At 56.4% G+C, this 26,512-nt stretch overlaps 9 protein-coding genes across 9 annotated transcripts; 3 read left to right on the forward strand and 6 right to left on the reverse strand.

Annotated features, from left to right (window-relative positions):
• Nucleotides 1-108: 108 nt before the first annotated feature.
• Nucleotides 109-1,839, reverse strand: IE81DRAFT_320460 (hypothetical protein). The gene has a single exon (XM_025513040.1). It carries the CDS (start codon nucleotides 1,635-1,637, stop codon nucleotides 192-194), a length of 1,446 nt encoding a protein of 481 aa, XP_025372436.1. The 5' UTR covers nucleotides 1,638-1,839; the 3' UTR covers nucleotides 109-191.
• A 1,392-nt stretch (nucleotides 1,840-3,231) lies between these two features.
• Nucleotides 3,232-5,487, forward strand: IE81DRAFT_210847 (general substrate transporter). The gene is made up of 4 exons (XM_025510968.1): nucleotides 3,232-3,619; nucleotides 3,704-4,454; nucleotides 4,531-4,832; nucleotides 4,996-5,487. Exons 1-4 carry the CDS (start codon nucleotides 3,459-3,461, stop codon nucleotides 5,435-5,437), a joined length of 1,656 nt encoding a protein of 551 aa, XP_025372437.1. The 5' UTR covers nucleotides 3,232-3,458; the 3' UTR covers nucleotides 5,438-5,487.
• Nucleotides 5,488-7,408: 1,921 nt separating this feature from the next.
• On the forward strand, nucleotides 7,409-9,635 carry IE81DRAFT_297915 (WD40 repeat-like protein). Its single transcript, XM_025512168.1, has 5 exons — nucleotides 7,409-7,961; nucleotides 8,045-8,661; nucleotides 8,789-8,873; nucleotides 8,950-9,015; nucleotides 9,088-9,635. The coding sequence occupies exons 1-5, from the start codon at nucleotides 7,564-7,566 to the stop codon at nucleotides 9,452-9,454; spliced, it is 1,533 nt and encodes a 510-aa protein (XP_025372438.1). The 5' UTR covers nucleotides 7,409-7,563; the 3' UTR covers nucleotides 9,455-9,635.
• Nucleotides 9,636-9,657: 22 nt separating this feature from the next.
• On the reverse strand, nucleotides 9,658-11,686 carry IE81DRAFT_210886 (hypothetical protein). The gene is made up of 5 exons (XM_025510969.1): nucleotides 11,242-11,686; nucleotides 11,100-11,155; nucleotides 10,726-10,977; nucleotides 10,491-10,651; nucleotides 9,658-10,394 (listed from the first exon to the last, which is right to left on the reverse strand). Exons 1-5 carry the CDS (start codon nucleotides 11,383-11,385, stop codon nucleotides 9,862-9,864), a joined length of 1,146 nt encoding a protein of 381 aa, XP_025372439.1. The 5' UTR covers nucleotides 11,386-11,686; the 3' UTR covers nucleotides 9,658-9,861.
• A 518-nt stretch (nucleotides 11,687-12,204) lies between these two features.
• IE81DRAFT_210940 (hypothetical protein) lies at nucleotides 12,205-12,571 on the reverse strand. The gene has a single exon (XM_025510970.1). It carries the CDS (start codon nucleotides 12,477-12,479, stop codon nucleotides 12,243-12,245), a length of 237 nt encoding a protein of 78 aa, XP_025372440.1. The 5' UTR covers nucleotides 12,480-12,571; the 3' UTR covers nucleotides 12,205-12,242.
• A 93-nt stretch (nucleotides 12,572-12,664) lies between these two features.
• On the reverse strand, nucleotides 12,665-14,130 carry IE81DRAFT_286031 (hypothetical protein; the record flags this gene model as incomplete). Its single annotated transcript, XM_025511658.1, has 3 exons — nucleotides 12,665-12,945; nucleotides 13,019-13,634; nucleotides 13,711-14,130. Coding segments are annotated over 3 exons (1,317 nt in total), but the record flags the coding sequence as incomplete, so codon positions are not given.
• Nucleotides 14,131-17,332: 3,202 nt separating this feature from the next.
• IE81DRAFT_297922 (putative COP1) lies at nucleotides 17,333-22,032 on the reverse strand. The gene is made up of 6 exons (XM_025512169.1): nucleotides 21,741-22,032; nucleotides 21,265-21,671; nucleotides 20,440-21,181; nucleotides 18,318-20,369; nucleotides 17,977-18,252; nucleotides 17,333-17,907 (listed from the first exon to the last, which is right to left on the reverse strand). Exons 1-6 carry the CDS (start codon nucleotides 21,756-21,758, stop codon nucleotides 17,659-17,661), a joined length of 3,744 nt encoding a protein of 1,247 aa, XP_025372442.1. The 5' UTR covers nucleotides 21,759-22,032; the 3' UTR covers nucleotides 17,333-17,658.
• Nucleotides 22,033-22,752: 720 nt separating this feature from the next.
• Nucleotides 22,753-24,436, forward strand: IE81DRAFT_344971 (hypothetical protein; the record flags this gene model as incomplete). The annotated part of the gene is made up of 3 exons (XM_025515866.1): nucleotides 22,753-22,815; nucleotides 22,888-23,245; nucleotides 23,322-24,436. 3 exons carry the CDS (start codon nucleotides 22,753-22,755, stop codon nucleotides 24,434-24,436), a joined length of 1,536 nt encoding a protein of 511 aa, XP_025372443.1.
• A 214-nt stretch (nucleotides 24,437-24,650) lies between these two features.
• Nucleotides 24,651-26,491, reverse strand: IE81DRAFT_285948 (hypothetical protein; the record flags this gene model as incomplete). The annotated part of the gene is made up of 5 exons (XM_025511654.1): nucleotides 24,651-24,785; nucleotides 24,862-25,311; nucleotides 25,386-25,751; nucleotides 25,821-25,961; nucleotides 26,042-26,491. 5 exons carry the CDS (start codon nucleotides 26,489-26,491, stop codon nucleotides 24,651-24,653), a joined length of 1,542 nt encoding a protein of 513 aa, XP_025372444.1.
• Nucleotides 26,492-26,512: the final 21 nt, after the last annotated feature.

The raw sequence follows: 26,512 nt of genomic DNA on the forward strand, positions 1-26,512 counted from the left end.
GGAACGAGCTTCAATCGAATCGACAGACGCGCAATCGAACATGTCCTCAAGCATTGGCGCAGATGCTTTCCTGCTGCCGCTCACTGGCCCACTTCGCGTGGCCATTTGCTCGTCAAATTCATACATTGCAAACGGGCTCCAGAACAACAATGGACAACGAAACAGTGCGTGCGGGAAGGTTCCCGTACAACTCATCGAACAGCCGCGACGAATGATTGAGGAGTGTCGAGTCCAGTCGTGAGCTGAGACGCAGATGTGCGAGGCATCTTCATCGAGGCGGCAACGTGGTTCTGGGGCGCCACGACGACGTCGCCCATAGCAGTAGCCATCGCTCTTGCTTCTTCTTCAGCTTCCAGACCCAGCGGACCCGCATCGCCAGCAGCGGTGGCGCAGCCAAGTGGGTCTTGAAGAGGTGCCTCTCCCTTCAGAATACTGGCGCTGGTGGCCCACATTCGGGCTTGCGCCAAACCTTGCTCGATCATTGCCTCGACTCCACAGATGGGCGACCAAGCCGATGCAGACGGTTGACTGGCAGCATACGCCAGCAGCGGTGTCACGCGCGGCTTGTAGCACATCTCGAGGAATGGTCGAGCGGATGGAAGCGGGAAGCGCTGAATTGTCGAACTTGTCTCCACGTTCGCCTGGACGTTGGCGTGTGCGCCGAGGCCCGGGCGGTATTCGCTCTCGAAGAACATGTGTGCCAGATTGTAGACCATCTTCTCATCTGCTGACTGTGGCGCCATGCTGGGAATGGCGCCGATGGTGCAAGCTAGCTGGCCGGTCTCTCCAGTCTCCCTCCTGACGGCTTCCTCTTGCCAGGCTTGCTCGGAGCGTAGAGGTCTGAGATCCAAGTTCAATCCTCGCTGGTCGAAGTACTGCACGACGTTGGCAGTCTCTGCGGCATCTCGATTGAGCAGGTAGAGCGGCGACAAGCCAAGTTGATGCGCAGCCCACACAGCGGAGCGGCACGTACCGCCGCTTCCGATGATGAGGGCGCTGTGCTTCAGGCCTTCTCTGCGACCGTCCAGCGGAAATTGATAGGTGGCCGAAGCGCGCATGTAGAAGCTGGGATCGAGACCATGTTGCGTGGCGACGTTGCGAAGGATCGCGTGTCTAATGCCCAGGTAGTCGGTGTTTGTGCCGATCATTCTTCGATCTTCGAGGCGAGTGGAGCCAGACTGAGAAGGGTAGACGACGATCGTATTGACCGTACCAGTCGCTTGAGCAATGGCATCGAGCTCGTCCAGAATGTGCTCCTTGCCGAGTTGGGCAGCGACAGCCACCTTGAGAGGCATGGTGACGGCACTTCCGCCAAACCTCTCGTCTTCGCGCACGTAACGTCGCATGTGCTTCTCATCGATGCTGCGCGTCTCGCACAGGCTGTACGTTGGGAAAGGCCCTTCGTTGGAACAGTCACCCTTGCGTAGAGAGCTGCGCTGCATCAAAAGGTTTTGAAATGCAGGAGACGCTGAATGCGAGATCGGATAACCGAAAAGACGATGTCTTCTGGGAGAAGCTTCGATCTCTTGCAAGGTTGGATGAGCGGGAGGTGCGAGGGCCAAAGTGGAGGGGCCTGCTTGCTCAGTGCTCGACTCGACGGCGACGTCAAGCATGGTGCTGTTTGCTACGGGTGCCATGTTGAGAGAAGTCTTCGATGAAAGAATTGGAAATGGGAATGAGCTGGCTTGAATATGCGGCAGTGCGAAGGACAAGATCGAACTGGAATGGATTGCTGAGGTGTGAGCTACGACCAGCTGGCCTTTTTAGGGACGCAACCATCAATCACGAATGGCAAGAGGCTTCGTGGTGCGCTTTCACCGCACACGACCATTTCGGGGCCTGCTGCGTGCACGATCATGCAGGATGGCGACGCTAACTTGCGCGCACCTGTTGTGAAGCCCATTCTTCCGGCGCGCTGCCTACGTACCCCTTCCCTTTACACCGCCATTCCCCTCCATATTCACCATTCGCTGCGTTTCGATTCGTCAGGACGCAAGACCACACGTCAGCGATTTCGAACGTCTTCATCGCTCGCACTGGTCGCTCTGCCAAGGAATGTGGAGAACGGCACGTAAATGATCCTGAATGACGCTTCGCCTTGTCGTCACAGCCGTCAGCGATGACCGTTGGGAAGAGTGGTCTGGTGCTGGTCCTGGTAACGTTTACCCCTCCGGCTGATAGTTTCTCCGCTTTCCCAGCTTGGAGCTCTCCACGTGGCTCTGTCGATTCCATCTGCCCAGAATTGCATCCAACACCCTTGCAGCTGCAGTGCCACCCTTTCCCGCAGTCCAAATCGCGACCTCACACAACTCGACAAGCGTTGGCCAAGCACGGTGCTCGGATGAACGCTCACGGATTGTGACAACAGCACCGGCTGCTTGGCGAGTCATGGCCCTGGCCGAGACCTGCAGCATCGAATCCGGCGCAAATCGTGAATGTCTTGCAGCATGCGTAGCCAGCACAGTGTCGCTTGATGATTGCCGCAGACCTGGTCTTCATGCAGCTGCAGGCACTGCTGGGCTGCATGGCGTGCGCGCGAAACAAGTCGTGAGTGTGGGGTTGGTTCCGTTCGGCAAATTCAAGAAGTTTTGGTTCCTGGGCATCGCGCCTGTCTCAGTCACGAAGCTCCTTGCCGCCTTTGCCGTTTGGAACGGCGCCACAGGCAACCCGAGACTAGGAAAGTGGCTGCATGTTTCTGCGCTCACATTACCTGCACCAATTCCTTCGATTCCTCCGCAGTGGCTCCTGCCGCGGAGGCAGGCTGGTGCCTCAACACGCGCTGGGCTGCGCTGAATCGCCTAGCCCTTTGCTCACGACGGCCCTCTTCGCTTCCTCAGGCTTGCCGCCCTCGCCGCGCTCAACCGGAAGAATGGGACTGCAAACTGGCGCAAATCCCCTGGATTTTGACAGCCATCCCGCACTCAAGAGCGCTTTCTCTGGGACTGACGTAAAACCCAATGAAGCAGCCCCCAACGCGATCCAAGTAGAGAGGACATCTGAATGACTTCTGAAGTCCAAGCCACGGCTCACAGCAGACGCGGCAGCGCCACTCGATCGGCCCAACAGCGGCCGCTCGCTGCTCGACCCGCCCCGATTTTTGCAACGGCTCCGCTGCGCTGGTCTCGCAGGAACTGGCTGGAGCGACCGGAGCGAAGTTCTTCCCTTGCTTCTCTCACCACTCACAGTCACTGCCAACTGGCCTGATTCAGATTGGGGAGGAACGACATCGTACAGACCACTGTATCGACGTTTCACTGTATCCAATCAGGTGGCTCACTTACCCCGTGGGGAATACATTTGCAACCGCTGTCATCTTTAAGAAGGCAGTCCGGGGCTCCACATTCCGTTCTTCCCTCCTCATCAAGCAATTCGGCTTCCACTTCTCCACTTCTCTTCTCAGCCTTCTCCGGCCTCGACAATCTTCACCCACCCTCTTCGCCCACACCCCACGTCACAAGATGAAGATCGAGTACCCACCCGAGATCAACAATCTCCGAACATGGGGCCTCGCAACCGTTGCAGCCTTTGCTTCCGGCATGATCGGCTACGACAGCGCCTTTGTCGGTGGCACTTTGGCGCTGCCGGCTTTTCTTAGGGAGTTTGGCACCCTTGACAAGGAGTGAGTTGGATACGTGCGAGTGCCTCGTCGCAGGATGAAGACCACTATACTTACCACAATAACATCCTGCCCTCTCCCTCACAGCACCTCTTCGAACCTCGTGTCAACGTACCAAGCCGGTGCCTTCTTTGGTGCCTTCGCCGCTTACCCAACCGGCGTCTACCTCGGCCGCAAGTGGGGTCTCTTCGCTGCATCCCTCATCTTCACCGTCGGAAGCATCATCATGACCATCGCATCCAACAACACTGGCCTTGGACCCATCTACGGCGGCAGAGCCATTGCCGGTCTTGCCATCGGTATGGCTTCCAACCTCGCTCCCACCTACCTGTCCGAAATCGCACCTACCGCTATCCGTGGTCGCCTCATTGGTATGTGGGAAGTTGGTTGGCAAGTCGGAGCCATCATCGGTTTCTGGATCAACTACGGAGTCAAGCAGCACCAACCGGACACGAGCGACTCTCAGTGGCGCATCCCATACGGTTTCCAGCTTGTGCCCGGCGCGCTCCTCCTCTTCGGCACCCTCACCATGATCGAGAGTCCACGTTGGCTCCTCACCCGCGGCCGCGAAGAGGAAGCCGTCCGCAACTTGGAGAAGATCAGAAAGCTACCTGCATCCGACCCGTACCTCGTCGACGAGCTTGCGCTTTGCCGCGAGTCCATCCGCGCGGAACGCGAAGTCGTCGGCGCGTCATTCTGGGGTCCCATCCGCTACACTTTTGGACAGAGCAAGCTGCGCTACCGAATGCTCATCGCAAGCTCTCTATTCGCTTTCCAAAACGGAACTGGTATCAATGCGATCAACTACTACTCTCCTACCGTCTTCAGGGCTTTGGGTGTGAGTCGAAACATAAAGGAGACCGTCATGATTTTGGTGCTCTGGCTGACCAGTGTGCTCCTTTCGAACGCCGCAGTTGACCGGCACATCTACTGCACTGCTCACGACCGGTGTCTTCGGTATCATCAAGGGTCTCGGAAGTGTCATCTGGATCCTCTGGCTCATTGAGCAGCTCGGTAGACGCAAGATCCTGATGGGAGGTGCTTTTGGAGGATCGATCTGCATGTTCTGGATCGCCATCTACATTGCTGTCTCCAAGGTCGGCACTCCTGGTCACACTTCTGGCGAGCTATCTGCCGGTGGACGAAGCGCTCTTGCTGCCTTCTACCTCTGGACGCTATTCTACGGATCCACTTGGAACGGTACGCCTTGGTGCTAGTGAGTAGCTTGCGAAGAAAAATCTCGCGCGAGTCACGTGCAGACTTCCTACGCCTGCATGCGCGCGCGCGCGCATGCAGCCTGGTTTCGCCGGCACCGGAACGCGCATGAATCACCTTCGAACGCGATCACTTATTCTTAAACCATCTCTTTGCAACCTCAGCTCCGCCGAAATGTTCCCCACTGCCTCCAGGTCCGTTGGAATGACCATCGCTGCGGCATCAAACTGGCTGTACAACTTCGCCATCAGCAAGGCTACGCCAGCAGCTTTCGCCTGGTCTAATTACGGCTTCTTCCTGATCTTTGCCTGCTTGATGGTCGTCTCCATCCCATACGTCTTTTTCGTGTTGCCGGAGACCAGGCAAGTTCCCCTGGAGCGAATGGACGACCTCTTCGCCACTAGACCAGTGTGGAGAGCTGGTGAGATCATCCTCAACGACATTGCGCAAAGCGAGAAGCCTTCGGACAACCTGCCTAGAGCTCATCCCGACACCCTTGAGCGATCCGGTAACAACCGCGACGACGGCGTCTCTACACCCGAGCGCAAGGACGAAGGATCTCAGAAAGGACTCGATGTAGAGACGGGCGACGCTCGCAACTACTGATTTCGATAATGCGCAGTGTTCGCTCCATATGCACGCAATCACTCGACCAACGACTCATCCTGCACCATCTCATGACGAATTTGAACCCCCTCTTCCCGTTTCAAACTGCTGTACCGCACGTCGCTCGGTTTCCATACGTCACCGTCTCCTCCGAATCTCGATGCTCTTGAATGATTTCCACCGCTGGCCTGAGACTCTTTCGACCGAGTAGAGTTCGTTGCGAGCGCAATGCATCCCACCCACTCTCAAGTCGGTGCTTGAGGCTCTGAGCAGCACTTGAAAGAAATTCTTGTGGATCGCTGAGGGTCACATGGGCTGGATCGCAAGTTCAGATGAGCCAGACGCAAACAATGGTACCTCATGAGTCAAGAGTGACATGCTTGTACGCTCAATCCGGCAGTGGTATCTCACTGCACAAAGGCATACAAGCAAGGAAATGATGCAAAGGGAGCGATAGGCAGGTGAAGCAGTCAATGCGAGTCAAGAGCAGGACTACTGAAAAGCGTCTCGTCGGCATCTTCTACACTCGTGACTGCGTTTGCGAAGTTGCTTGCCACGATCCATTGCATCGAGCGAGCATTGTCATGATGATGCCTGCAAGTGCGAAAGCACTACCGAAGCAGCGTTCTGCGCCGGGGTGGTCCTCTGGATGGGCGTGGCATCGTCTTGCAAACCCTCAGATACTGGCGTATGGCGCGCGCGTCCTCGATCAAGGCCCACAAGACCCGCTTTGAGGATCGGGTCTAGCCAGTCCATCCCCCAAAATCTGATTTCTTCCTGTCGCCCTTCTTCACACCAACTTTGCTGCTCGAGATGTCTGCCATTCTTGCAGTTCGAGTGGGCAGCTGCCGACGTCCGACCGAGATGAGCCTGGTTAGATGCTCGACGGTGGGACGAGGCTTCCGGCACGCAGATTCAAAGGTGTGCCATCAGACCAAGTGCGCCCAAGGGTCTTCGATGAACGAGCGCCGAAAGTGTATCTCTAAGGTAGCGACAGGCTCTGTGTCAGCCCTGCTCGGTCTTCTAGCACGCATAACCATACAATGCTGCCGTGGCATCATTCTCCAGCCGTCAAGGCCATCAATCAATCGAACCATTCGCTCATGCGAAAGACTGTATCGAAAGAAGCGGCATTGTATGCCTTGCCTTTGGGTGCTCACCTACGAGATGTGCCGGAGTGGGCGGCCGCTGCCGCAGCACATCACAGAGAGGACAGATGATCAATCGCCGAGCAACCAGTCGTCTCGATACGAGCACTCACGATGTACCGACTGCCGATGTCACCGCCTCGAGAAGCAAGTCCTTTGTGGCCACCCCCCCTCGAATGGCCTCCCCTGCTAGCCCCCCCGCGACCACCACCCCCTCCTCCGCGACCACCACCTCGTTCCCTTCCACCTCGAGGCGCACCGCCGGGCGCATACGGAGAGTGACCGTGCTGGTAGCCACCCGATCCTGCGCCTGACGGACCTCCTCCTGCTATCCCTCCACCCCCACCCCCACCTCTGCCTCTGCCTCTGCCCCTCCCTCTCCATTCTCCTCTTGAGCCGTCGCCCCCACCCCTTCGAGATCCTGAAGGCACTGATCCTCCAAAGGACAGAGGCAGACCTGCAGCAGCTAGGTCAGAGTGTCCATCGTTTGAATCCGTCATTCTCGCGGATCCAGCAAGGTGGATAGAGTCGCAACGAGAGTGGTGGTGGCAACTGAAAATGCGATCGAGGCGCGAACCTTGAGAATTACGAAGCTGGGAAGAAGCAGAGCGATGTGACTGGCCAAGGATTCACGATTGTCGAGCCAGATGGGAAGGACTAGGTGAGCCGACGATCGAATGTGGGGAGGCTGGCAAGTGGGTGAGAGGAGGCAAGGATCGAGTACAAGCATCACAATGACCAAATCACACAAACAATCACGGATTTTGAATAATGATGATATTGCGACTCGCACGCGTGACCATGAAGCTGCAAAAGCCTGCGCGTCTTTTTCACGATCATCAACGCGTCGCCCCTTTTCTGATGGGAGAGACGACGAATACCCAGACCATGTGCACAACAACGAAGGACGCACTTTGAACGCTCCTAGGTGGTGTCTCGGAACAGACGTATAGAGAGAGAGAGCGACAGACAATAGTCATGAAGACCGGGCCTTCTCACGCCCAGTCCCTGTTCACAGCCTCGACTGGACTGTGCGCAGATAGTATAGCTGCTTATCCCTACGACACGAGAGAGGCTGGCGAGTCTGCAGACTGGTCGGGATTGTTTGCTCTTGGCACGTACGAAGTCGAGCAGTCCGAACCAAGCGCGACGAAACAACCGGCCTCACATTGGCGAGATGGCGGCGGTTCAGACGATGAAGAACAGCAGCCATCGTCCTCTTCGCCCGAATATACTCGACGGGGGCGTATACTGCTGTACCAGACGCAGACGTCCAATGCGATGTGCGAAGAAAGCGCTGCGGACAAGGATTGCGGAGCAGGCGTCCAGCTCGCTTACACGAGCGAGGATGCTGCAGCGATTCTGGACATGTGCTGGTATGTCTGGCATGGGCTGTGGTGTGTTGCTCAGCACGTGAATCGTCATTGACCAGCTGATGCTCGGATACGGCGCTTGCAAGGCTTCCATCGCCGGCTCTCTACCCATCGTCTCAAACGCCGGAAAGAGATATGGCTCCTCTGTGTCTGCTCTCGGCGCGAGCGAATTCGAGCTTGTCGCTCCACAGTCTGAGGTCTAATTCCAGTTTGCCGTCGCCTGGAAACAGTCGCGGGTGCTCTTATTCACTGCAGCAGGAAGCCACAATCCCTTTGAGCACGACGACGAGCGGTGTGCTGGCTCTCTCCATCGATCAATCTGCCAAGCGTACGGCAGCATCAGAGCTTGGTCAAGTCGATTCTAGCGTCGTCGTTTCTCAATCAGATGGCACGCTCGCCCTGATCCCATCTTTGGACTTCACCATACACGATTCAGCAGTCCACGAAATCACTTTTGGCGCTTCAATCGAGAACGCATCGTCAGCTTCAGGAAGCCTTGCGCACGACGAGACAGCAGGTCTCGCAGACGAGAGCGACGAGGAAGAAGAAGAAGAAGAAGAAGAAGAAGGCGAGAAGCCGGTAAGCCTACAGAAAGCTTCTTGCACCGCCAGACATCCCTCGATTCAGGTCTGGCGAGCTCATGATCACGAAGCCTGGATAGCAGCATTCGATCGATGGAGCGAGTGTAACGTTTGCTGGAGCGGTGAGTGGCGAAATTTTTGGGATGACGCAGAACTCGAAGCGAGCTCCAGGCTGTGAAGGTGTCCTGGACACCGCTCGGCACTGTAAGCTGATTGGTGGCCTGTCACGCCCTTGTAATGAAAATGCAGGCGGGGACGACCTGACGCTCAAAGGGTGGGACCTGCGCACACCATGTCACAGCGGTCGCCGAGAGAGCACTTTTGCGTGTCGCCGGTGAGTCGTGCTAAAGTCGACACACTAAAAATCATTCGCTGATTCTCGACGTTGATCATCATTATTGACTGCGTAGCTTTGAAGGCGGCGTCACGGCCATGCAGTCTTCTCACCTGAGGCAACACTTGTGGGCTGTCGGGAGGTGCGCACCCGTCCAGGAAGGATTTGCTTGCCTCGGTGCTGACTCTACCTTCACGACTCGCACGAACCGCAGCTATGATGGACAATTGCGCCTTTTCGACGCCAGACAACCCCAGAGGCCTTTCGAGCAGGTTGACATGGGAGGAGGCATTTGGCGAACAAAGTGGCACCCTACCGATCCGAACCGCTTGCTGATAGGAGCCATGCACGCTGGCTTCAGAATTGTTGCGCTCTCGCCGCCTACCACAAAATTCGCTTCGGAGACGATGTGGAAAGACGCCAGGTTGAGCCCGGAAATTCACACAACTTTCGAGGAACATCAGAGCTTGGCTTACGGATGCGATTGGATAAGCCGAAGCAAATTGGATCGGAAGGCGGACGACTTGGTGGCTTCTTGCTCGTTTTACGATAGGCGTTTGCACGTTTGGAGGGCTAGCTGACGCTGAAATGTCGAGATTCTAGCGATCAATGCCGCGACATGGTCCCCACATGCCGGACTGCCAACAAACAGCATATACTCATTACCCACGCATTGGATTGGAATTCGCAAGGTCCGTATGAGCACAGAAATGTCGGCAGCAGCGTGGTACGGTACAAATTGGTCGCTAGAAATGGCAGTACTGGAAAGTTGTGATGAGAACATTGGCCCGTGGCAGAGCTATCGCCAAGCGGAGCGGTCTGACCATCAGACCCAGTGATGGCGCTACCTTACGGCGTGCTGCGAGCATCGTTCTGCAGCACGCTCTTGGCGGGATTTCCCGCTGCTCGGTGGTATGCACCTCCGGCTCGGAGGTGGCACTGCGCGCTCGGAGCGGTGTTGACCAAGCAGGTACGTGCGTCCCGAATCTTAATGGTGATAAAGGGGTGGAAGCTGAGGTGGACCGGTAGCAGGGCGATCCGTCTGCAGCTGATTCTGAATGGCAGCATACGGGTCGACGCTGTTCCGCCTGTCGTTGGGCGCATATGAGTCCCTTCTGCCCGAACCTGGCAAGTTGACCTGGCTGGCATTCCCGTACGCGCCGTAATCATACGAAGGCCTAGCAGCTTGGACGTCTCCAAACGGGTTCTCGGCGCTGTAGCTGGGCCTGCCCACGGGTGCACCATACGAATCTCGGCCTGCCGCTCCTGAGCCGTAATCGTAACCAGCGCCACTGCCATACCTTCCGTCCCCACCATCTCCGTATCTACCACCCGAAGCACCTCCACCGTAATTCGAGTAAGGGTTGGCGTCTTGCTGATGAAGGTCTTCGTCATCTTCTCCTTGGATCGGCTCGAATGCGCTGTCGTCTGTAGGATGCACAAATGGCGGAATGCGAGGACCGTTCTTGCGTGACAGACGCCAGGCTCTCAAGAATAGTCCGAGCGCAAGTAGCCACGAAACTGCGCAAGAGGGTGGGTGCAACACGGCAGCATGAGCAAGGTGCGACATGCCTGTCCACGCAGCAAGGAGATCCTGCTAGCACTCGATATACTCACAGAACAAAAACCATGTGAATGCAGCTTGAGCTCGCTTCGTGTTGCAAAAGCCGGGCAGCACCTTCAAAAAGTCTTCCTCTTTGCCTTTACTCGATTTGGCGTGATCATCCGAAGCGGGGTCTTTGCAGCCCTTGACGTTAGCGCTGATTGTCTGTGTCAAGCTGCAAAGGGTCGCGGGAGGGAGTCAGTTGTTAGTACTTTTCGTACACCACAGCTACAATCAGCAAATACTCACGCGATCAACAAGCTGATGCCCACCCACACTCCGTTCAAGATGAATCCCACCCGAGCCTCACCAAGAGCTCTTGCTAGACTCTTCAGCCTGGTGAAATCCGACTGACTGTGAATTAGGGGTACCGCGACAAAGACGATTGACGTTATCAAGCTAAGGACGGATATGGCTATGAGCAGTCCCGTGAGCCCCGAGGGGCCGCCGATCCATTTCGACTGGAAGGACGACAGTATGATGGCAATGATCAAGACCACCCTGTCAAAGCGTTGCGAGAGAGGGAGAGAGAGAGGAGGGGGGGAAGGAAAGACAGACGTTTGGATGTCAGATGTGGCTGCGACACTTCAGATGGCAAGGAAAGCTCCGGTTGCGGTGCTCACGCTGCCAAGAAGATCTGTACGCCTCGCACAATCAGGCCGTACTTTGCGAACTTGTCCTGTGTGGGGTCGAAGCGGGAGAAATGGTCAGGCGAAGCCCCGCAGTAGCCGACGAGGACGTAAAAGAGCGAAGCGCAGCACACACCTCTGACAGCGGGATGGTATTGACTGGCCCATTGTTGGAAATGCCTCCTCCAAATCTGCCTCCCGATTTGCCTTCTGAAGTGTACCCTCCTTCTCCTCCTCCCACCTTGGCCACAAGTCGCTTGACAGATGTAAAGTCCACCATTCGGTTCTTGAAGAGCTTGATTAGAGATGTGCGTGCGGGCTGTGATAGCCGGGGGTCCAACCAAAGGATCAAGTGTCGTTGTGCACCTTCGATGCTGTCACCCGCTGGCTCGTCAAGATTACGCTATTGCCAAACACTTGCAGCCCGTGATCGATGACCGTGTGCTGAGCTTGGATACGGCGATGTGAGGACGGGCGATGGTGCTAAGATGATGGTGTGGTGGTGTATAGCGATGGCTCATCACAACGTGGTGAATCGATGGTAAGGCAGCAACAAGCGCGACCTCGACGCAGCTCAAGCCAAAAGTCCCCGCCCGCCTAGCTGCAACTCTTGAGTAAAGCTTTCTCGTGTCCACGCCATGCGGGCATCAGCGGCGAGCGATGAAGCTGCTGCCATCAAAGACACGCGTGGTAGCGCACAGCATTTTCGCAAGCTGCAGAATCAGCCCTGCTGTGCGTGTGCGTGTTGAGGCGGTGCACGCACGACGCGCCGCTCACGCGAATGCAACAGCTGCTGCTGCATGCATGCAAGCCAAACAGCACCGCCAAGCTGTCTGCCTGCATCGTCGCAGCAGTCACGAGTGCGGACTTCTGCTCAGCTAACAAGCAGAAAGAAGAGCGTGGATGAACGCTGGAGAAATTATATTTAGGGGCTTTGCGTGCCAAGCGCGCCGGGGCGCATATGTGTGTTGCTGCATGGTGCGCAGGATGAACATGAGACTCACACTCAAGACTCACGACTATCCTCCCGCGCTCTCCCTTGCGCATATCCTGACAACTAAACACGCGCACGCTCTCGCACATATGCGGCGGCGGCGGCATCACGCGTGGACTGCGCCGTGTAACTTCTACCGTCCATCACGAATCACGAATATAGGGTCTTGCTTGTGATGACTGCTTGGTCAAGCATCGATCAAGAGCAGTCTGCTGGACAGGATCATGAAGAGCCCCAACGTAAATTCCCGGACAGGCCATGCACAGGCAGACTGAGCTGTACAGCAGACTCACAGTCACGATTGTAAGCGACGGGCCTCTTGATCGGCATGATGATGACGAACGCCACCTAAAAATTTGTTTGACATCACACTGTCTCATGCACACAACGTCAATTCTCCACCTCGCAAAAGGGCGATCGAGTAACTCATTGGGGCCCTCATAGAGCCAAGGGTCTCATGATGATTGTACAAAGGTCTAGGTGTGATGGTACAACTCTAAAGCGCTGCTGGCGCTGATACGACGTCGTGATAATTTGTTTCTATCCGTACTGGCAAGCCGCTGCCTCAAGCAGGAACGTTCCACGATGGTGCAACCTTGATCTTCTTCTTCTCCGGCACAGGAGGCCATTCCGGCGACCCCAACAAGCGCCACAAGCCAACCTCAATGTCACCATGAGCGCCGTCCTTGACAAAGTCGGAGCCTTTTGAGGTGCCCGGCACGATGCCGGACCCTTTGCGGATCTGAGGTCCCTCAGCGGTGCCCCATGACTGAAGGTTTTGAGAGAACGCGTATGCTCTCAGAGCACTTCGCGTGTAGCACATTGTGGCGGCTGGGGTCAAATAGCCTTGATGAGCAGGGCCAGATAAGGCGTCGGTCAGACCTAGGCAGACACACTGATCAAGGCACTCGACACTCACGACCAGCCATGACGCGGTACTGATTGTCGGCAATAGTCCGAGCAGAGTTGTCCTGCAACGTCCTTTGTCGTCGTTCATCCTTGGGGTCCCACGAGACTGGTTTGCCGTCACTCTCCCACAGCTCGGCCATTGTCTGCTCAAGCCCCTCGAAATGCGGGCCTGGCAGTTGAATGAAATTCTGGTCAGGCGAGGTCGAATTGGGGTCCAAAGCAGGGTGGAAGTGCTGTGTCCACTCGAGCGGATGAGCGATGACGACAGAACGACAAGACAGCAGAAACTTGGACCTGCCGCTGTAGCTGTTGCCTTCCGTGTGAATGAGATATTTCTGCTGGCAATGATCGGCCGGGGCCACAATCGGAACGAAGTCGCCTCCAACTGCGTCGTGAAATGATGTCTGTTTGACATCCGCCCAAACCTCGCGGTCAGGCTTGGCCGTAATATTGGTACGTGCCAACAAATCGCGCCGAGTCGGGTACCAGTTGGCGAAGCCGCGCCAAAATGCCCGGTCCATCTTGCGTTCCCACGGCCATTTGCTTTCAACTTGTGACGCTTCAGCAAAGAATTCTTCGTACGAGGGTGCGCCCGCTTCCGGCCACCCAGCAAAGCCAAAGTCGGGCTGAGGTTGTAGCGGATACCAGGACCGCGATTCAGCAACGACACGCGACACTCATCCTGACGATGCCTTCACTCACCAATAACCACACGCCTTTCTGTCGTGGCGCATCGAGCCTCTTGGTGACTGCCCAAGTACCATCTTCCGGGCTGATGCCGTCTTTGTCGGCGGGCGTCATGATCAGATCGACGGGGGGCATCGATGGGTCGGCTGGTGCAGAGAGCATGGCGGTGTGGAAGAGGTGAACCAGCGCGCTAACGCGCGTCTCCGTGCCTTCCACAAAGGAGCGGATGAAGACTTGCCCATTCTTGATGACGAGACGGGCGTAGCCCCATCGCTCGTCTGTGCCAAGCTCGCTAGCATCTAGATGCTTCTGTTTGATGCCACCTCGCTTCCTCCAGACTTCCTTCAAGTCTTCCAGCTGAGGGTAGAGAGCTGGAAATTCTCGTTGGCAGCGAGCCTCATCGAACGTCCTATCGTTCCGCTCCGCTTCCGAGAGGGCCGCATTGCCTGCGCCATTGACACCAGAAAGGCCATAAGGCTCAGAAGCCGCCTCGAAGCGGTACCCTCGGAACGCAACATGAATGACGGTACCGCCAATGAGCGAGACTACAATGGCGAGAGCAATGATCTTGAAAAGCGAAAGGCGACTTCCTTTTGCAGCTGCGGAGCGCAGCAGCGTGAAAGCGGGGATGGAGTCTGCTCTCCGGTGATTTGCATGACCGCCTGGCGCATCGTGCGAAGGTAGCGAGTAGTATGCTTTGCTTGCAGTCCTACCGACTAGCCTCTGCCTGACCTCAAACCACGCAAGTTTGACGTCATCCCACCAAGCGCCGCTTTGTTTGGCCGCCACCTCATCGTCTACAGTGCTTATGCTCAATTTGTGCTGGTGATGGTGGCTGGGATTGAAAGAGATGACGGTAGCCTCGTCATCGTCCGTAGATGCTCCAGAGTGCGATGAGCCAAGTGTGGAGGAAAATTGACTCTCTGGACTAGCGTAGCCGAGGTCGTACGGTGCACTTGCAGAATGAGGAGCGTTGCCGCTGTGGTCGTTCATGTCTCTCGATGTGCTGCGCCCATGCTGCGCTGTGTGGCGGTCCAAGCTGATGTTAGTGAGTGGACTGGCAGAGGACGACGCCGCCGTAAGGCCCAGCTCCAATCCACGAGCGGAGACGTCCTCGTGGGATGATGCTGCCATGATGCTTCGGCAAGGCTCCGAGTGGGGCTGCCCCTGGAATACTGTCCTGATGAAGGTAGAAATATGTTCACCTTGCCCTACAAAATTGTGCACGTCGTGAGTGCAAAGAGCTGCTGGCAGCTTGCACCTGTGCTGATCAGTCTGTAGAACACTTTCGATGTGTGGCCACTGAAGGTTTCTGCTGTTGCATGAGCTTCAGTCACGAGTGCTGGTTGTGAATCAAAATGACTTTTCGGCACAGCTGACGGCAGGAGGTGATCGTGAGGGTGATAGACGATTTGATTGCTGGATATGGTTCGGGAAGCATTTGGACTGGGGCGCAATCACATTTGGGAAGTTTGAGTATATACAGCATACAGGAGAGGCGGCGACTCAGGGCTGGTCGTGATTGTGATAGCTGCACCGCCAACGCCCATCATCATCAAGTGCGAATCGCAATCGTGAAGCAGACTGCACGGTCTTCCATGCTGCTTTCGCGTCCTGGCGATGCAACTGACACTCACGTCACGACTCAGAGCGAATTTGTCCTGGCGAGGTATTGGGTACGGCAACAGTCCTTGAGCCTGAGTCAACGACATCGCTTTATCGAGCTTTGCCCTGGGCGGGCTGCTTCTAAGTTGGGAAACTCGCAATCGCGCGAATTCATTTAATTTTTCGTGCTGCCGCCGTGGCTCCGTGATGGCAGAACGACCAGATATGCAGGGTCATGATCGATCATCAGGCTGGCTGGCCATGTATAGCGGGCAACGCACGGGTGGTCTCCTGTCTACACAAGCTGTCCTGCCTTTTCGATCGATGCTGCTGTGTCGAGCGGCGCTGCATGTCCGTGCATTCAAGGTTCTATACATGTACATGCGATATGCACGCAGCCCGCGGTCTGACGGTGAGTCGGTCATGTCAACGCTGTGATGCCGAGCCATTATTCAGCCTGAAGTCACCGCGGGAGCATTCCGCGGCGACCATCACCGCGGCTCCCATGCAGCGCATACGCGAAGGAAAGCACGAATTGAATGCTAATGACGCACAAGGTGCAGCTAGATGACACCTTGCGCCGATGCATGCTGTGCATGCATGCATGCATGAGCTATAGTCGGCGCGGACCGCCCGCCCGCCGGGGCTGCACAGGCCACAGGCAGCACGCTCTGAAGAGCTCGCGGCGATGTGGATCATGAATTGAGATTACAACATATGCGTTTACTGATGAGATGCGACGGAGCTAGTCACAGGTACGCAGTCGCTCAACATCGCCATGCTGCAAGTCAAGAGTTGCATGCAGCTCAGCTCGGTCGGAGCAGCGCGGGAAAGCGGTGACGCGCCGCGACGCCCTGCTGTATATAGTGTCATTATGGTACCGGGTACAGTGTGAGTAAGCCACTTGCGAAGCAAGAAAATAAGCTGCACGCCACATGCTGTACACCGCGGTACTGTACCTAGGGGTGCGCGCGGTTCGGCTATGGGACCGGTCCGTCGCCTTACAAGGCACCCACCGCAATTGCTCCTCAGCACGATGGTCCTCGCAGACGGCGCATTCACAATCGTGAATCCAAATTGGTGGCCATCAAGCTCGAACGCTCCTATTGCACGTCGCCCATCCAAAGTCGAATGCTGGCTGTTTACGGTCGTGTATGCTTTCGACGGCATGGCCGGGGGGCCGAGCATGAGACCAAAAGCGGACGGGACCGCGGAAAAACGCCGACAGGGCCCTCTCTCTATGTTTATGCATCATTGCTGTGCTGAGCACTCGCGGAGTCGAAATTCATCGTTGCGTCGTTCAGGAGCAGCTAGGCTTTGATGCGTGATGGATAGTAGTAGTCTGGAGACTGAAAATGTGCTGGACAGTGATTGGTGATTGTAGTCTCAACTCCATCCATCGACCACGCGGTCGTCCAGCATCTGATTCAGACTCTTCCTTCGTGACTTTTGACTGCTGCGACCCTTGACTGCAGCCAGCACGAGCACGTCCACTACGGCGACGGGCCGCTGCAAGTGTTCAAGGCGCGAAGCATGACCGCGTCTGCAAGCCTCGCTCGCTGCTGGCAATCGTGAATCTTTATCTCGAAAGCGACCCTGTGATCACGGTGTGGATGTGCGTGGATGGCAATCTGGACCGCTGCCGGCCCGCAGAGAGATTGCGGGTTGAAACGCAACGATGGCCATGTATCAATCACATCATTCGACGGGAGCGCCATCACACAGCGCGGGCTCTTCACACGAACCGCATTCTGCCTCGCTCACTACAGCTAGGGCACCGGGTGAAAGCAGTCCTCGATCGGCACCCAGAGCAGTCAAGTGCAACGCGTATCGCTTGTTGACAAAAGTACACTCGAGACTGTTCCTGCATCGACGATGCAGACCGAAAGGGTCTTGGAGCGATTGATACGTGCTGGGGCGGGTAGTCCCTATCGCGCAGGACTCCGAGCCTTATCTATACCCTGACGCTCATGACCGAGCTGCACGATCGCGAAATCGCGAAGCTAGTCACACGCTCGGCGTTCAGCAAGCTCCTGTTGGTGCAAACGCGTGAAATCGTTCTGAATTCAACCAGACACTCGTGACTTCCGCAGAGACCTCCTACCTGCTCCTGCTCCTGCTCCCCCCAAGACAGCTAGCGAACATTCTAGCTTGACCAGAGTTGCGAATCAATTGGTTTCGCTTCTGAATCGCACCACGCGTTCCGCGCTCGCATCGACTTCGACCAATCATGTACATTGCGTTCTTCTGTGCAAGCATCTTTTCGCATTCACGAGCCATCCTTCCCGTGCAGAAGGCACGTTCAGACAGGTCAGCAGTGTCGCAACCCTACCATCGCCGTCCAGATTCTTTCCGAAGCTAGACACAGGTCCTGAGACCACTGCCAATTTTGCCGACTTCCGTGATGCCTGTAATTCTGCAGCGGCTGCCTTTGAACTCTGGATTGTACTTGGCGCCGGTGAGCGGATCTTCGATGGCTCCCAACCCTGCAGGAATGAGTGTGTGCGATCCGGCGCAGATAACAAAGGTTCTCTCATGAGGGTCGTAGTTGGGCACCGGCACTGCATCCCGCGGATTTCGATCGGCTGCTGCTACGATAGATTGGGCCTGTGGAAGCACAAGCAGCAAATCAATATACCTTCCTACCATCTCGCGTGGCGTCATTCATCGACTCACCGTCTGAGCCACCCTCGGCTGCAAGGGCTGCAACTCCAGCAGACGCTTTGCAAAAACGCTAGCCATTTTTGTGTTGCCTGCCTTTTGCGCCGACATCATGGCTGTCCTCAGAGCCAATTGCTGGTGCGGCGGCTGCATTTGAGCGTGCGTGAAGAGAGCCGCGAGTTCCAATTGTCGCACGAGATTGTCTGGTTCTTCCGCGGCGACCTTTCTTCGCTCAAGCTCAATGGAGAGACCAAGTAGATACTCGCGACACACCGTGATCAGGTCAAAGATCTGCCGTGGAGGTGGGTTGCAGTGGTCAGCGTCAAAGCCATTGCGAATTTGCATGTCCAACTTACCTCTTGGCCTTCACTCTCATTTCTACCGGCTGTCAGGACGAGGCGATGAAGAATCTGCCTAAAAAGCAATTCTCCCTCCTCCAACTTGTTGCCGGCGACTGCTTTGTACGCGGCCTGTAGCTCTGCAGCACTGATGTCGGCCACTGTTCTTGTTTGTGCAGGCAGGACCTTGGCGCGTTCTATCTCGTCTGGGTTGCGCCGAAGGTAGAGAACAATACTGGGAAGACTCGCTGCGCCAGGCAGGTACGCTCGTGCTGCCGCGTGGCATTGCAGAAAGTGCTCGCGCAGAGGCGCAAAGTCGACCACGCCAGCTTGGCGAGCCAGCAACTGCATCGCGGTGTCGAAACGGCCGGCGGCAGCATGGTCTGCAGCGATTGGTGAGTTGCGCAGCCAGTGCTCCGCTTCCGAGACGCCAGGATCAAGCGAATCCTCGTCAGGGCCGATCGTAGCAGAGAGAGGAGCAACGAGAGGTTCGTCCGCGTCGTCAACTCCGATCTCGGCGTCGTCCAAGTCCCAGGCTTCTTCTGCTTCAGCAACAGCAAATCCGCCAACCGCCTTGGGTTGCAGCACATCTCCCGCGAGCTCGTCTTCTTCGGCGTCAACAAAGTCGTCGCCGTCCAGCCAGTCGTTGGTGTCGTGCTTTCCAGCGCCGTTGACTGCATTATCTGAAAAGATCATGCCGCCTTCTTCGGCGTTCGCGACGAGAGCCTTGTCGAAGAAGCTCGCACTCTGGCCAATGATGGGCCAATTGTACTGATGGGTTGAGCTGACGACAGGAGGCGGCCGCAAAGGTGCAGCACCCGCCGCTCCCCCAAGCTTACCTGTGGCTTCCAACTCGGTCAGACCGGGCGTCATGCCTGCCTCTTCGGCGATTGCGGCAGCCACGTCAGCCAAGCCATTGCTCTTGGCGGTCGCGTACGCAAGCGCGTCCATGCCAGCTTCTCGAAGCACAGCGACGCGCTGAGCCGCATCTCCAATGTAGAGGGCATTGTGGAACCGACTCATTGCATCCCCGCGCTTCTCCGCAATGATGGCCATCTTGGCGAGCTTCTCTCGGTTGCCAGTGGTGAGGTAAAGGAAAGAGAGTCGCTCAAAGCTCTTTGTCTTTTGATAGGCGCGCTCCACGATCTTGTGATTGCCTTGCTTCAGAGCCGCAGTGCCGAGCCTTTCCCATACTTCGTTGGCACCGATCGCCTCTGCGGTCTCCAGAGCGACATCCAAATTACCGCACTCGACAGCAAGATCGAAACGAGTGCTCTTGTCCTGTACGAAGTGTAGTGCTATCTCGGGGTAGCCCTTCTGTTGCAGATATGCGATGATCGCCTGTCCAACCAGGTTGCTGGTTTTGATGATGCGCAACACGTCGTCATAATCACCGCGCACCAGGGCCAGCTTGAAGCGGTACTCTGTCGGGTCGATGGCGATAGTCTGGGGCCGGGCGGACCTGTCGAGTACAGAAACTTGCTTGCCCTTCACACGCGTCAGATACACCGGCGCCTCGAGTGTCTTGATGATACCGCTGTCACCTTGAGGCAGCGCGTATTTGATGTGATTGAGGGTGCTATACAGCAACACACCAGCATCGTCCCATGCAGCGCTCTTGATGCGGATCGTCTCGTGAATGAGATTACTTGTGGTGAGCGTCTTGTTCGAGATGGTGACGGTGTGCTTGGAAAGCAGGGCAACCATACTTCCATCGCCATTCCAAACCACGTACTTGACTGGAGGGCTCGCAATTTCGCGCAGCACCTTTTGTTGTTGAATGTCGTACAACGTGACACCCGTCGCAGTGCTCAGCAGTAGGCTGGCTGTTCCACCGAAGAAGATCTCGTTTGTGCGCGTGGGGCACGCAATGGTTTTCGTTACCCCGTTGCTTAGATCACGAATTTCGATTGCCTGCGCGGTCTTGTCGAGTACGGCGAACCTGTTACGCGCCACAAAGATGGCAGCGGCACCCGATCCACGCTTGCCGATCGTGCCCGACTCTTGCAGGTCGTTGGAGGCATCTCGGGGTAAGGGTGCCAGATCGAAGGTGCCAGTGGTGCCATCACTCTGCAAGCCGGGGATGAGGGCTGTCATCAGCATGCGAGCTGGTGCGAAAGACTTTCGGGTTTGCACTCACAGATGTCACGAGAACGGAGCGCTCGGCAGGGTTGAAGCTGAGCGTGCGCGGCTGCACGTACTGGTTGCCCAGACGCTTGACGCTGAGCACGGGCTGATCGCTCCCGCTCTGGAAGTCGAGCTGCCTGACTTGTTTGTCTCGAACGTAATAGAGACTGTTCTGATGCAGCGCAAAAGCCGGTCGCTCGCGCTCCAGTTTGAAGACGATGAGACCATTATCGTGACCGGCTGCAAAGAGGTTGAGGTTGGGGTGCGCTGTGAGTACCCAGAAGCGGTCGTGCTCTCTTCGAAACGTTTGTACGGCCGTGCGCTTGCCCATGTCCCACACGCGGATCGTCTTGTCCTCTCCGTCACTAATGATGAGCTCATGTCTCGGGTGGAACAGGGCGGAGGAAACGTTGTTGAAATGGCCACGGCACGTGTCCACCTCCCAAGCCTTCGTCTCGGACATGCGCCACAGCTTGACCTGTCGATCGTCTCCGGCTGAGACGATGAGTGGCAGTGTAGGATGAAATGCTGCCCAATTGACCCCCCTCTCGTGCCCCTCGAGCACGTACTTGACCATGGCGTCCGTGTTGCCGAAGAGATCTGCTTGGCCGCTATTGGCACGTGCAATCTGCTCCTCGATGCTCATGGGCTGCGCCGAAGTGTTTTTCTTTCTGAGTCCAGAAATATCCCACACGCGGACAGTCTGGTCCATAGAAGCGGACACCACCAAGTCCTCCTTTGGGTGGAATTGAGCGCTGTGGAACAAGGCAATGATCAGACACATTTCTTGTTTCGCTGAGCTTCTCTCACCGCGTCAGAGGCCGAATCGAGCACTCACCACATGATGTAGTGATTGTGGCCGGTCAAGATGGCAATGCAAGTTCTGCTCTGCCAATTCCAGATACGAATGGTCTGATCATCCGAAGCGGAGAGGATCCAAGGATGCGTGTGATGGAAGAAGACCGTTCGAACGTAATCCAGATGGCCGTTCAAAGTGAAGACACACCTCCTCGTCTTGTGGTTCCACACCTTGATGCGGTAGTCGTCTCCACCACTGACCAGCAGTGGCTGGGTGGGATGGAAGTCGACTCCTCGCACGGGACCATCATGCTCCTCCAACCTGTCGTAGATGGTGCCCGTTTGATAGTTCCACAGCTGGATGCTACCATTGTGTAAAGTTGAAGCCAGCAAGGGAAGGCGTGGATGGAACGCGATGCCTTTGACGCGGTTTGATTTGCTCTCGAACTGGCGTGGGCAAAGAAATGGATTTGTGAGCTACAAATGCCAAGCAGCTGTCGAGCTTGTTAGACGCACCTTTGTGAGCATCTTCATCTTGAAGACACAACGAGGCTCTGCAAGAAGCTGCAATGCCAGATGAGAATGGAGCAGGCCTCGCTCGGCCACAGATGGCGCCGCTTGGCTAGAGGAAAATGACTAGCCAAGCACCTTGGTCGTCGCGCTGCAGTGAAAGTAGCAGATAGGAAGGCTAGCGGACCCTGCCAGCTTCAAGGGCGATGGACGGGGGTACGAGAGAAGTAGAATGGCTACGTAGAGATGTTCGGAGGCACACGTCCTATGTCAGTCGCAGTGGTGGTAGATTGATGCGGTCAAGCTTGGTGCTCGAGAAGCTCTTTGTGGACGCACCATGCAGGAGGTGCGCGATCAGGCCCGCATCAATGCTCATGCTGTCACGCCCGTGCGCGCGCGCGCCACGTTGCGCTCATGCAGCAGCGAAGCCCTGAAGGTCCAGATCAGATCGTTTGGTCACGTGTTCTTGCAGCCACGCGCCGCGGCGCGCGCACAGGCAACCCGCGGACTTTCTGATGAACATCACACGCACACGCGCGCACACTCGTCATGACTGATGACACTCCCGACAATTGGACCAACCAACACCTGCCACAGGCCACACTCTGCACTCGATCGATCAATATACGACTCCAATCCATCGAGCACAGCTTCCCACTCACTAAACGTCAGCTGTGTATGCGCCGCATCGCTTCAACAAGGCACACTCGGCAGTACGCAGGAGCGAGAAGCCCAGACAAACCTTGCGCCTGTGTCTGTCTCTGCTTAGCACTGCTCGGCATCCTCACGAGCTATGCATGCTGTGACAGCCTTGGGCATTCCCTCACATGAGCGCCTGTCAAGCTTACATATCACATCGCTCTCCTCAAGAAGCTCGGGCCTTCAAGCGTCGTCTAGCAAGGATGCGCAAGACCGATCTCTCGTCGCCTCGCTGGGCGTGGCGGCACTTCACCACGTATTGTACGCAAGAGCCCAAATACCAGAACCCGTCGCTTTACTGCAGCGCCAGCATACGAGCATGACGTCCACAGATCACAGCACCGCAGCGCTCAAGAGTGCTAGAGCGAGGAAGAAAGCAAAGGTACGATGAAGTGCGGTGGCCAGATCACAGCCCCACGCTGACGGCTCCTCCTCGCCCAACATGGCGTCACAGCTGTTGGCTTCCTTGCTGCGCTTTTCGGATGCCCTGGCTGCCGCTCTGGACGCCTTCGCAGATCTTCCCTCGACTTCAGGTCGAGCACACGATGTGCCGTTGCTCATAGTCAATGGACCATCTCTGATGCTTCCCAGAGCCATCTCTCACGTCTACCTCAAAGATGCCGTCGCTGCCAGTGAGCCCGCCGATGGTGTCGCGGCGTCAGCTGAGCCTGGATCAGGCAAAGAGCACGTAATAAAAAGCTCGTCGAAGCTTCGAAGCGCTCTCGAGCGCCAGCTGGTGCGCTTTCTGGTGGAACTTGACAATGGTGATGACGAAGTGAATGGCGGCAAGCTCGGTATAGGTGCGCCTCTGCGTGAGTAGATGCGGAAGCATGCATCCGTACCTGTCTTTTAACTTTGTGTTCTCTGAACGCTCGCACTCTCACGTAGGCTCGCATAAGACGCAGGTGCTTCTGCGAGCTCCCAGCGAATTCTCTGCGCCTGGCTGGGCGCCCAAGAGGAATCTACGGCTAGATCTGCGCGGCTTCGAGGCGCGTACGCACGTAACTGTAGAGAGCGAGTCGATGGTTCGGGAAGGCCATGCTGTCGGGCTATCGCACTCCTCGATGAATGGCAGCGATGGGATCACAGACACTGTCAGGCAGCGTGGCGAGCAGAGCATGTCTCTATCGCATCATCTGGATCAGGCGGCTGCCGACACCAACGCGATGGACAATGAAGAGGCAGAGCTCGCGGCTTTAGCCCAGGCATTGAGCCCAGTCAAGCGAAGAGCGCATGTCGCGGGGAGCAACGTGCCTGCCGTTCCTCCCGGTAGTCGGCCGGTGCTTGGAAGGTTGGTCAGTCAAGGCTCGCACACCACAGACTACGCTTCCACTCTCTCGCCGTTGAGTAAGAAGCGGTGTCTGGCTCCGCCACTCAGCTGTGACGAGCCGCATCATCACCTCGTGGGTCCCCAGGCGCCGTTCTTGGACCTGTCAAATGCGCCGTACGTGGGACCCGATCGGGCAAGCTCGTCGCTGGACTCCTATAGTACAGATGCCTCTGCGAGTCCGACCGAAGAACGCTCTGCTAAGCAGCTGCTTGATGTGTCGACTGCGCTAGAAGGACTTAGCCTTGGTCAGAAACACCTATCAGCGACCGCTGGCGGGCATAGCGATACAGAGAAGACAGATCTCGTGCTTAGCGATGCCGACCGCACGTCTCTCTCCGACGAGCTGGCCGCATCGGCAGCATCTAGGCCATCCCGCATCATGCCCAAGAATATGCGGACGAACAGCCTGCTTGCTCGAGCTCGACTGTCAGCCAAATCCACTTCTTCCTCACGCGCCAGCACTCCCTCCGACGAGCACCGGAACACCTCAAAGCCTCCAAAAAGAGCACCTCCACTTGCCGGCGGCTTTATTGTAGATTGCGGACTTTCGTCCGGCATGATGTGCGATCCAGAGCAAGGCCGTTCAAGCGACCAGGCCAGGCATGGAGCTGCATCGAACAGCACAGGCGGCATGTGGTTCGTGTGCGAGACGGTCATTCCATCGTTCAGCTAAAGCATATCTCGAGACGCAGCACTTCAGCACCGCACATGTCTGCAAGTCTCACATCGATATCTTTGGAACTCGGTTGGAATACAATGATCGCGAGGACCGGTGGCGTCTCGCATCGGTTTTAGCGACCGCAATGGTGACTTTTACTACACGGCGTCATTCGCAGGTTGGGAACCACTTTGCGCCACACTGGCTATGAGAAGTTTGTAGCCGCGCATCAGTAGCTCGCGCAGTGCTTCCATGTGGAAGCGATGGGCTTGACGCTAAGGGACTCCAACGTGATGTCCTTGCTACTCAGTCCAACTTGCAAGCTGCTAGGGACCTCGTTGTTGTCCCAATACGTCAACGTTGACTGGCGCCCGGTGCGGGTCTATGATCAGCACTGGATGGTATAACGGAAACTCCGGATCACGAACGCAAAGACTCACTGCGCTGACGGTGCCATTCTGGGCAAATACCTCTGTCAAAGTGCGGTCGACGACGACGTGGAGGTCGATGAGCTGATCACTCTTGGCGTCTGCTGGGTCACGCCTCAAAGGCATGACTGCAACGCTAGCTCTGTCCGTGAAGAACGAATTGGTGTCCGCGAACGTCACACCGGCCTTGCGCCGATCTGTGTAGATGGTTGCTGGGTCCCCAGGCTTGACGAGGGCTCCAATGTCGAGGAAATCCCCTCCGCGCGTCTTGACTCGCAGTCGCGCGGTCTCGGCGTTCTTGGCGTCTGCCGGCACAGCAAAGGTTGCACGCACATCGAAAGCACCATCACCCTTCAATTGAACGGTGGTGTTGGATTTGGCCGGTCGCGCAAGCTCAGCTCCAGCCAATGTGCCGAATGGCAGAGGCTCCATCGAGAGCTGGTATCCGTTGTACATGGGATTCTGCGTCGAGAGGAGAGGTTCGGGCACTTCAGCATTGCTCAACCAAAACGCACATCCCGCACGACAGCACTCACGTATTGAGTCCACCTAGCAGTCATAGTTCTCGGCAGACTCTGCGCGCTCCGCCAGCCGCTGTCACCACGTGCAGTGGGCGCCACTTGGGTGTACTGCCAGTTGCTAGCCCAGCCCTGGATGATCGCCTGGCCTTGAGGAGCGTTAAAGTAGGTCTGGGCGGCGTAGAAGTCCTTTCCAAAGTCCGCAAAGCGAACGGCAGTGTCGTTTGCGGTGAATTTGCCGTTGGAAAAGTCTCCGAAGAAGTACTGCTGGACGCTGCCGCCGAGAGGAGCTCCGGGATTGATGGAGACTAGAAGCGTCCACATCTTCTCGCCATTTCTGGGTCCGCCCACAATAGGAATTTGCACTAAGCCTGGGCACTCAAACTGAGTGAAATTAGGACGTTCCGAGGTCAAATGACTGCGCACCACATTCGACTTCTTAGTCCAACGCACCTGGTATCCCCAAAGTCCGCCCGAGAAGCGCGAAGTCTCCTGCCATGACTTGAGGTCGGAGCTGGTGTAAAAGCCGACTTCGTAGGACTGAGGATGAGCCACAGCCATGACCCAGTGACTATTTTGCTCGTCCCAAAATACCTGTCGTCTCGAAATATGGTGCCATCAGTCACGTGATGTAAAGGCTCAACGAGCACGGAACAGCCTCAAAGCCGCCTCACCTTTGGGTCTCTGAATTGGGTCGTCTTGAGATCAATCACCGGATTCCTCTCGTATTTGGTAAAAGTGTATCCACCGTCCTTGCTGTAAGCAATGTCCTGCGTCTGGTTGTCTTCGGTGTTGAGGGTGTAGATGGCAATCACCCTGTCGCCGGGCTTGACGTCGTCTCCAAAGAAGCCGGACGTGTTGTTGCGGTCGACCACGATAGAGCCAGAGAAGATGCCCTCGCCTGCCTTTTCCGGCGCAAGTGCGATGGGATGATTGTCCCATGCATATCCGTCCTTGGACGTCGCGTGACCCCAATGTTGATTGCCAGCGACTGTTTGATTTGGGTTGTACTGAAAGTAGAGATGGAAGAGACCATCATCGTCGACGAATAGACCATTTGGGTCATTCATGAAGCCAGCGCTTGGGCTGTAATGAATTTGCGGTCGATCAGTCTCTTGATACATTCCCTCAAAGGGCGCAGCACC

The sequence above is a fragment of the Ceraceosorus guamensis genome, assembly GCF_003144195.1.
Source record: "Ceraceosorus guamensis strain MCA 4658 unplaced genomic scaffold IE81scaffold_6, whole genome shotgun sequence".
Lineage (NCBI taxonomy): Eukaryota > Fungi > Basidiomycota > Exobasidiomycetes > Ceraceosorales > Ceraceosoraceae > Ceraceosorus > Ceraceosorus guamensis.